Here is a 10660-nt window from a genome sequence, read left to right as displayed (position 1 = left end):
ACCTGGAATTAAGAGAATGCTAGAATGAGCCCTTTCAACTATAGGTAACTGCTATTTACAATGCAGGAAAACCTACAATCTGGGAAATATAAGCTTCATCCTTGGAGTAAGAGAGGTGGGTCTGTCCACTGACTCAAGGGCCAACCCAGGACTTTGCTTTCTCACAGACCCACCCTATGTCTGTCTTATGGAGAAAACCTTTGGATGTCCCTTGTCCTGGGCTTTCACTGTATGTTGTACATTCAGACTTTTATTATATCAAGAATATCATTGTATGAGAATTGGTGATCTTCCCATCTGTCTCCTTGCTAGCCTCTAAGCAATTTATGATTAAGGGCTGGATCCTTTCATGTTGTAACTCAGTGCCTACCACATAATGGTATTTAATAAATATTTTTGAATGAATACACTTTTGTTGATATTTAGGAGCTAGAGCTGGGGACATACAGAGCTAAGTCCTTGTTCTTGAATACCCATCTACAACTTTCAGAAAGAAAGGAATCTTACTTGGATGTAAACCAACTTCCCATTGTCAAACCCTTCTAAGCAAAGTTCTAAGTCACTTGACAATGATTCATCTTCCAACCCACTCAATTTAACCAACCTCTCCTCAACTCTCCACTTTTATCTTTGGAGGATGTGACATAGCTCTCCTGGTCAGCATTCTCAATAAAGCAGTTTCATGTACATCTGATCGAAAATCATCCTGATGAATGCATCTTTATCCTTGAACTGTCGTCCTATTTGGTGTCCTCAGGCTTTCTTATCCATTACCAAAATATTACGATTTCTAAGCAGGAAAAAAAAAAACCCAAACAGTTTTCCAAAATTGCTGTGATTTCTTGACTGAAGCGAACACTTGAAAGTTGCAACAAAGGAAATTTGGAATCTATAAGATGTCAAACTCCTCTACTATCAAGGGTCATTCATTTCTTCCTGCTGCTTCTGACTTGCAACAATTCTAAGTGTGCCCTAGGCACAAACCAGATGTCCACTGTCTCGAAGATAAGTGGCATCTGCGTCATTTAACTATGCAAACAAACTTGTCATTGCAAAGGTCCTTGGCTTTGAAGTCAGAGTCCGGTGGAAAAGTCACTTGACACTCGTTATAACCCTCAGTCTAATTTGAGATTGGGTCGGTTTCATGCAGGATCTGTGGAATTTTCCCAGACTGCTGGCCTGTTTTCCATTTGTTTCCCTAAGCAGATTTTGGGGCAGAATTATGCTTCTTTAGGTATTTCCTGAAACAGTCGCCATTGTGCAAACTCTGTCCTTGCAGTGTAACTAACGAGAGCCAAATAAGAAGCTCCCAGCGTTACGCAGACTTTGCTCACTGCCGTAGCGTCCAGCCCGCGGACTCTCTGGGAGCCGCTAGTGACCTCTGCCGGGCCAGAGCCTCCTCGGCGGTCCCTTTGACGGCGCTCCTCCCTCCGCCAAGCCTGTCCTTTCCTAAACTCCTCCCCCGATCCCACCCTGCCCCGCACGGGCTGCTGCTGTTCCGTCGGCCGCCGCCCCTCCCCGGCGCCCGGGCCAAAAGCGCGGCTCGGCTGCTCTGCCGCCCTGCCGCCCCGCCCCTCCCCGCGCAGGCTGCAGTCTTCCACATCCGGGTACCGACTCCAGCCGCCCAGACTTTGGCACTATGGTCATGGCGGAGGGGACGGCAGTGCTGAGGCGGAACAGGCCGGGCACCAAGGCGCAGGTACAGCCTTCGCACCTTTACTACCCGGGGGCTCTGGGTGTTGAGACGCGCAGCGTCTGGAAGCTGGCCGCCCTTGAGGGGAAGATGGAATGGGCCGGGCCGGCGGGCAGCTCCGGACGAGAGCCCTGGTGCCCGGCCTACTCTTCCGGAGCTGCAGCCCTTCAGTCCGGCCGAGCTGGCGGTGGCGGCCGAGGCCTCCCTAAGCCATGACTTCGGGGTGGGCCTGAGGGGCGAGTGGGGTGCCGCGGGCTGGGCTCAGCGAGGCTTGGGGCTTGGGAGCCTGTCAGCGGCGGCTGCTGTTCTCGCCTCGCCCTCAGCCCTAGCTGGCCAGCGTCGGAGGGGTGCGGCCTGGCCAGGTGGAGACCCCGGGAGCTTCCCGAGGGTCGAGGTCGCGGGGGTGGGAAGGCGCTTCCAGTTCCTACCTGGCCTGTGACGTACCTCCTGGCTTCTGCCATCCAGCTTGTCTAGCCGGATCCGGGTGGCGATAATTTATCCTGCTACTGCTGTTTACCTTTGATTACCTCTCTCTGCTTCCTGCTGCTGTTGTCTGGTCCAGCAAGTATTATCACGTTGTTACTTGTTAAATTCAGTCTTTGCGGATGTCCTTTTTATGTGTGAGACATAGTCCGGGAATGAACAGATCATACAGATTATAATTTTACCAACTTTTGGCAGGGTACTCTTTGGGGGCGAATTGGTACCTGTTTAGGTATTAGATTTTAGGATTTGCAAAGGAGGAGACGAATCAGAGTCTTAAAAAAAAATCAAATTTGCATTTAGACCATCTGATTGAATAGCCAGCTGAAATGCTTTGTTATTGAGAAGATTCTCTAAACCAGAGTGATGTTTAAAATGTAATTGAAAACGAACTATCAAAAAAACCCAGGAAACTGTGACCGTATATCTGAGAATAGATTTTAATTCTTGCACAGAATTATCCCAAGGTTACAAAGTCCTCTGATTCCTAATTCACTGGTGATCTTGCCTCTTTAACAAATTATTTTAGAGAATTTATTTTGCAGGTTTTATGATAGAATCACATTAACCTATCAGTTCTTACTTCTGGCAGTTTTGTGGCCAGACTACTGGAAATTTATATATGTGTGCTTTATTATACCTTTTCCATCGTTTTCCCTTCTAAATGCTGTTTTCTCAGATATCTTTATTTCTTAATTTGTGGAAACAGTTTCTTATTCTTAAATGATCAGCTTTTTATATCCAGAAGTGGACTTTCTGTACTCAAATTCTTAGAGTAATTTCATTTACTCACAAATTTTTATATTTTAAAGTCTAGAGAATAATATATTTTAAATTAACATTATAATACATTTGTTGATATTAGCAAGTCACATATAAGAAAGCTCTTTTGTTTTTTTCCTCATATTGTTATAGATCAGGCTTGTAAAATGTAACAGAAAAAGCTAGAATTTAAAAAAAAAAAGCTTAAACAGCAGCTCCTCCTATCTCTTGTCTATTACACTACTTTCCTTTAGTGAAATGTCTTCAGTCTATTCTAAAATCTATTTAGAACTCCAGTAGAGTGTTGTATCTTTAATTGGTTAGATTGTGATATAGGCACATAGTTGGTGTTAAATAAATGTTTATTGATTGAATTAAAAGAGAAAGTTCATTAAACCTTATTTTTGGTTCTACTCATGTGTCTGAAATATCTCTCAGTTATGGTGAAGTAAAACATTTATTTCCCATGAACTATTTTGTATCTAATCTGTGTATTTTAAAACAAAATATTCTACATTGTTATTATTATTTTTTGAATTACCTGGGGTTGGGGATTGAACCTGGGACTTGGTATATGGGTAGCTGGCACTCAACCTCTGAGTCATATCAGTATCCCTGAGTTGGTTTTATTGTTTGTTTTGCTTGTTTTTTGTTTGTTTGTTTTTTCAGGAGGCACTGTTAACTGAACCTGGAGCCTCCCATGTGGTAGGTGAGCACTCAACTGCTTGAGCCACATCAGCTCCCATTATTAATTTTTACGGGAAAAAATAAGCAAAGAATTTAAAAACTACTCTTCAGTAATATTTAGATGATGTCTAGGAAAAGGTATCCTGGAACAATAAAAATAGTCTTAATTTCTTAACATGTTACCTTAAGTAATAACATTAGTTCACTTTCATTCAGATGAGGCAACTATGAAAAAATTATTTTGAAATGTTTAAGACACTTACAGAGGTATAGATGTCACCCACCCTCAGAACTATAATATTTGTAATGTAATTGAACCCTGGATCATTTTCTTGCCTTCTCTCTCCCCCTCCATCTCTGCCCATATACTTTTACTATATATGCATTTTATCTGTTAAGAATGCTCTGTAATTTCTTAGACTTTTATATATGTGGTATCAACACTGTGTATTCTCTAATTTGCCTTTTTTGCTCAAGGCCTTTGGGGACTTATCCATGTTGATACAGATAACTATAGAGATCATTGGTTTACTTTTTTGTTTTTTAGTTTATACTCAGAATCATTCATGGAACACCTACTATGTGTCAGGCATTTGCTGCCTCCTCAAGATACACAGAAAAACTTTGATTAAAATGAGTTAAATGAAGTGAATATGGCTCAGGCTCCCGCCTACCACATAAGATATTGCTGGTTTGGATCTCAGTGCCTCCTTAAAGAAGACAATGAACTATTGTGACAGGCAAGCATGGCAAGCTGACACACGAGACACAAAAAGAAAAAGCATGATGAGAGACATAACAAAGCAGGGAGCGGAGGTGGCTCAGGTGATAAGGCACTTCACTCCCACATCAGAGGTCCCAGGTTCAGCTCCTGGTGCCTCCTAAGGAGACAAGAAAGATGAACAGATACAGCAAGTGAAAACCAACAAGGGAATAGGGAGACATAAAATTAATCTTAAAAAAAAATCATTTAAATGGGAAGGTTCTCAATTATTAGGTTGGTGCAAAAAGGATTGCAGTTTTGGATTGTGAATTTTAAATCATAACTAGGCTCAAACACATCTTTATTAATCAAAGTGGAACCATTATAATCAACACATTTTTGCCAACTAGAAATAAGTTTTTGTAGCCTCAGGATTTGACAAACTCATTTTCTGCATCCTGCTGGTTGTGGAAGCATTTTCCCTGCAAAAAGTTGTCAAGATGCTTGAAGAAGTGGTAGTCAGTTGGTGGAGATCAGGTGAATATGGTGGATGAGCCAAAACTTTGTAGCCCAATTTGTTCAACTTTTGAAGCATTGGTTGTGCGATTTGCAGTTGGGCGTTGTCATGGAGAAGAATTGGGCCTTTTCTGTTGACCAGTGCCAGCTGCAGGCTTTGCAGTGTTCAGTGCATCTCATTGATTGCTGAGCATACTTCTCAGATGTAATGGTTTTGCCGGGATTCAGAAAGCTATAGTGGGTCAGCCCAGCAGCAGTCCACCAAACAGTGACCATGACCTTTTTTGGTACCAGTTTGCTTTGGAAAGTGCTTTGGAGCTTCTTCTAGGGCCAACTGCTGAGCTGGTTGTCGCTGTTGTATAAAATCCACTTTTTGTCACACATCACAATCTGATTGAGAAATCGTTCATTGTTGTGTAGAATAAGAGAAGACTATACTTCAAAATGAAGATTTTTAAAATTTTCGTTCAATTCATGAGGTACCCACTTATCAAGCTTTTTCACCTTTCCAGTTTGCTTCAGTGCCGAATAACTATAGAATGGTCGATGTTGAATTCTTAGGCAACTTCCATGTAGTTTAAAGAGGATCAGCTTTGATGCTTGCTCTAAATTGGTCGTTGTCAACTTCCAGTGGCTGGTCACTGCGCTCCTCATATTCATGGCTCTTGTCTCCTTTGCAAAACTTCTTGGACCACCACTGCACTGTACGCTTGTTAGCAGTTCCTGGGCCAAATGCGTTGTTGATGTTGCGAGTTGTCTCTGCAGCTTTATGACCCATTTTGAACTCAAATAAAATCTTTCTGATTTGCTTTTTGTCTAACGTCATTTCCATAGTCTAAAATAAATATAAAATAAACAGCAAGTAATAAGCTATTAGCAAAAAAAAATAAAGTGAGAAATGCACATTAAAATGATGTATAGGGAAATGGATTTGTCCCAATGGATAAGGTGTCTACCTACAACATGGGAGGTCCACGGTTCAAACCCTGGGCCTCCTTGACCCATGTGGAACTGGCCCATGCGTAGTGCCGATGCATGCAAGGATTGCCGTGCCATGCAGAGGTGTCCCCCGCGTAGAGGAGCCCCACGCGCAAGGAGTACGTCCCACAAGGAGAGCCGCCCAGCGCGAAAGAAAGTGCAGCCTGACCAAGAATGGCGCCACACACATGGAGAGCTGACACAACCAGATGACGCAACAAAAAGAAACACAGGTGGCAGACTTGGCCCAGTGGTTAGGACGTCCGTCTACCACATGGGAGGTCTGCAGTTCAAACCCCGGGCCTCCTTGACCCGTGTGGAGCTGGCCCATGCGCAGTGCTGATGCGTGCAAGGAGTGCCCTGCTATGCAGGGGTGTCCCCCGCGTAGGGGAGCCCCATGTGCAAGGAGTGCACACCCGTAAGGAGAGCCGCCCAGCGTGAAAACAAAAGTGCAGCCTGTTCAGGAATGGTGCTGCACACACGGAGAGCTGACACAACAAGATGACGCAACAAAAAGAAACACAGATTCCTGTGCCGCTGACAACAACAGAAGCAGACAAAGAAGACGACACAGCGAGTAGACAGAGAACAGACAACCAGGGTGGGGGCTGGGGGATAAGGGGAGAGAAATGAATAAATAAATAAATCTTTAAAAAAAAAAAAAGAAGAAAGAAACACAGATTCCCACTACCACTGATAAGGATAGAAGCGGTCACAGAAGAACACAGTGAGTGGACACAGAGAGCAGACAACTGGGGGGTGAGAGCAGACAACTGGGGGGCGGGGCGAAGGGGAGAGAAATAAATAAATCTTTAAAAAAATAAAAATAAAATCATGTATAACATAACCACATTTATTTAAGAATGTATGCCAATATCAAATGGCAAATTTCAACAATGCAAAACCACAATTACTTTTGTACCAACCTAATACTTAAGGAAAGTTCTGTGAACAGGACTGTCTTTGGGAAGGGTTCAGAACTAATGCAAGGCACTCCACAGAAATATTCCCCTTAAAAGAAGATTGTTCTATTTGGAAGACTAAATTTTTTTTTTTTTTGCATGTCCATGTTTTTTTTTTAATTTATTGAAATAGATCACTCATACATAAACATATATAAACAATTAGTGTATAATAGTTGTGAACTATATAACAAACTATATAACAAACATATATAACATCAAACAAACATATATAACATCTTACCCTACCACTAATAACTTACATTGTTTTAAACTTTTTTTTAAAAAGATTTATTTCTCTCCCCTTCCCCCCCCACCCCCCTGCCCCGATTGTCTGTTCTCTGTGTCTATTTGCTGCGTAGTCTTCTTTTTCTGCTTCTGTTGTTGTCAGCGGTACAGGAATCTGTGTTTCTTTTTTTTTTGATGTTGTTGTTGCATCATTTTGTTGTGTCAGCTCTCTGTGTGGGCGGTGCCATACTTAGGCAGGCTGCACTTTCTTTCGCACTGGGCGGCTCTCCTTACGGGGCGCACTCCTTGCGTGTGGGGCTCCCCTACGTGGGGGACACCCCTGTGTGGCAGGGCACTCCTTGAAGGCATCAGCACTGCGCATGGGCCAGCTCCACACGGGTCAAGGAAGCCCGGGGTTTGAACTGTGGACCTCCCATGTGGTAGATGAATGCCTAACCACTGGGTCAAGTCCGCTTCCCTGTTTTTAAACTTTTTAAACTAATGATTAAAGAGCATTGTCAAAATATTACTACTAACCAAAGTAATTCCCCTAACCAATCCGATTGTTATTATCTTTATATCATTTATACATGAACACACACAAACAATTAAGTGTATAGTAAAAGTTGTGAACCCACATAGCAAACATGCATAACATCACACAGGGGTCCCACACATCAACCCTCCACTAACACCTTACGTTGTCATGAGACGTTACAAACTGTGAAAGAACACTGTCAAAATCTTACTACTAATCATATTCCTTATCTTACATTTGGTGTGTTTTTCCCCCGACCCACCCTATTATTATTTTTTAAATGTATTTTTTTATGACAGAAGTTGTAAACTTATAAAACAATCAAGCATATATGCAGAATCCCAAACAACACCCCTCCATCAACACAGCACAATGTGGTGTGTCATTTGCTACAGATAAAATATCATCATCTGACTGTTACCATGCCCATAGTGTACATTTGGCTCACATTTTCCATACTGCCTCAGTATCAACACAGTACATCTTTTTCATAGACACAAGAGTATTATGTTATTACTATTAACCACAGTCCATAGGTCACTCCAGCTATATTTTTCCCATGCTTGTCCACATTCCCATCACCCTGCAGTAGTGATATACATTTGTTCTAGCTAATGAAAGACACTCTTGCATCTGTACCATCAACCACAGTTCTCACCCGCCTCTTGGTTTACTGTGCTATCCAGTTCCTAGATTATTCTCTAGAATTCTGTCAATTGGCATTTACATACTAGACTACCATTTTCAGTCACATGCCCATTTATAAACTAGCTGTTACTCTCTGTGTGTTACCATCCACTCTATACATTTCCACAATTTTACAGTAAAGCTAATTACATACATTAAACATCAGTAGTCCACTCAGTCCTTCTCTTATCTCCTTTAAGAATCCACCACCGGGGAGCGGACTTGACCCAGTGGTTAGGTTGTCCATCTACCACATGGGAGGTCCACAGTTCAAACCCCAGGCCTCCTTGACCCGTGTGGAGCTGGCCCATGTGCAGTGCTGACGCGCGCAAGGAGTGCTGTGCCATGCAGGAGTGTTCCCGTGTAGGGGAGCCCCACATGCAAGGAGTGCACCCTGTAAGGAGAGCCGCACGGTGCAAAAGAAAGTGCAGCCTGCCCAGGAATGGTGCCGCACACACAGAGAGCTGAAACAAGATGACGCAACAAAAAGAGACAGATTGCTCATGCCACTGACAACAACAGAAGTGGACAAAGAAGAACACCCAGCAAATAGACACAGAGAACAGAAAAGCGGTGGGGGGGGCGGGGTGAGAGAAATAAATAAAATAAATCTTTAAAAAAAAAAAAAGAATCCACCACCTACCACCAGGTCTTGAAGATATTTTCCAATAATTTCTTCTAGGAATTTTATTTTTAGTTTTTTGATCCATTTTGAGTTAATTTTTAGAAAAGGTGTGAGATAGGGGTCCTCTTTCCTTCTTTCAGCTATGGATGTCCAATTTTTTCAGCACCATTTGTTGAATGGGTTGTTCTGCCTGAGCTGTGTGAGTTTGACAGGCTAGTCAACAATCACTTGACCATACCTGTGAGGGTCTGTTTCTGAACCATAAATTTAGTTCCATTGGTCTATTGTGTCTGTCTTAATGCCAGTACCATGTTGTTTTTACCACATAGGTGGGCATTATGATTTAAAGTCTGGAGATGAAGGTTCACTTTTCCTTTTTATGATGTTTCTGGCTATTCAGGAATCCTTACCCTTCCAAATAAATTTAATGATCTTGTTTTCAATTTTTCCTTTAATGCTGGTGTTAATTTTTATCGGGATTGCATTAAATCAATTTGAGTAGAATTGACATCTTAATGATATTTAGTCTTCCAATCCGTGAACATGGAATGTTCTTCCAGTTGTTTAGGCAGTTAGGGTTTTTTGATTTGTTTTAACATTGAGTTGCAGTTTTCTGAATACAAGTGCTTTACATCATTGGTTAAGTTTATTCCTATTTGAGTTTTATCTGTCATATTTTATTTTCACCACTCTTTTGACACTTTTAGTTACTTTTATTGTTCTAATCTTCATTTCTAGACTCTCTTCCAGGCCTCTCTCTCCTGTCTCTTCTTTTCAGGCTCTAGCACACCCTTTAGAATTTCCTGAAATTCTGGTCTGTTGCTTAGAAATTCTCTCAGTTTCTGTTTACCTGTGAATATTCTAATTTCACCTTCATTTTTGAAAGACAGTCTTGCTGGATATAAGATTCTTGGCTGGAAGTTTTTCTCTTGTAGTATCAAATATATCAGACTACTGTCTTCTTGCCTCTACTGTTTCTGGTGAGAAATCAGCACTTAATCTTATTGGGTATCTCTTATATGTTATGCATTGCTTTTCTCTTGCTGCTCTGAGAATTCTCTCTTTGTCTTTGGCCTTTGACATTCTGATGAATATGTGTCTTGGAGTTGGTCTGTTCGGATTTTTTCGGATGGGGGTACATTGTGATTTTTGGACAGGGGTATCTATGTCCTTCAAGAAGGTTGGGAAATTTTCTACCATTATTTCTTTAAATATTCCTTCACGTCTTTTGCTGTCATTTAGTTCCCTGGGACCTTGTTCATTTTTTCCCATTCTTCATCTGTTCTTTTGTATGTTCACTTTCAGAGGCCATTTCTTCATGCTCACCAATCCCTTCTTCTGCCTCCTCAAATCTGCTATTATGATTCCAGTGTTTTTTTAAATTTCATTGATTGCACCTTTCATCCCATAAGATCTGCTATTTTTCTATGTATGCTTTGAAATTCTTCTTTGTGCTCATCCAGTGTTGTCTTAATATCCTTAATCTCTTTAGCCATCTCATTGAATTTATTAAGGATATTTTTTTGAACATCTATAATTAGTTGTCTCAACTCCTTTATGTCATCTGGATGCTTATCTTGTTTCTTTAACTGGTCCATAGCTTCCTGTCTCTTGGTGTGGATTGTAATTTTTTGTTGGTGTCTTCGCATCTGGCTTACTAGAGTATTTATTCTTGGTGCTGTTTTTCTCTTTAGTTTAGGGCTTCCTATTGTTTCTCCCTTCCTGGTTTTGCAGTAGGAGCCAAGCGTGTAGTTGGTGCTGTAAACTGGGGAGGCTCAGGCTGCCCTCATTGCCCCAG

At 41.8% G+C, this 10660-nt stretch overlaps 1 protein-coding gene across 1 annotated transcript in view; it reads left to right on the top strand.

The window, feature by feature from the left end:
* The first annotated feature begins 1441 nt into the window (after positions 1-1441).
* The window catches only part of MOB4 (MOB family member 4, phocein), a 59371-nt gene continuing 50152 nt past the window's right edge, over positions 1442-10660 (top strand). The window contains exon 1 of the mRNA XM_004468474.4: positions 1442-1699. Coding sequence (XP_004468531.1) covers positions 1640-1699 — 60 coding nt within the window. The 5' untranslated portion in view covers positions 1442-1639. The remainder of the gene's footprint in view (positions 1700-10660) is intronic.

The sequence above is a fragment of the Dasypus novemcinctus genome, chromosome 7 (genome assembly GCF_030445035.2).
Source record: "Dasypus novemcinctus isolate mDasNov1 chromosome 7, mDasNov1.1.hap2, whole genome shotgun sequence".
NCBI lineage: Eukaryota > Metazoa > Chordata > Mammalia > Cingulata > Dasypodidae > Dasypus > Dasypus novemcinctus.
Note: the sequence above shows the minus strand (reverse complement) of the source record. Positions and strands in the feature narration are given on the sequence as shown.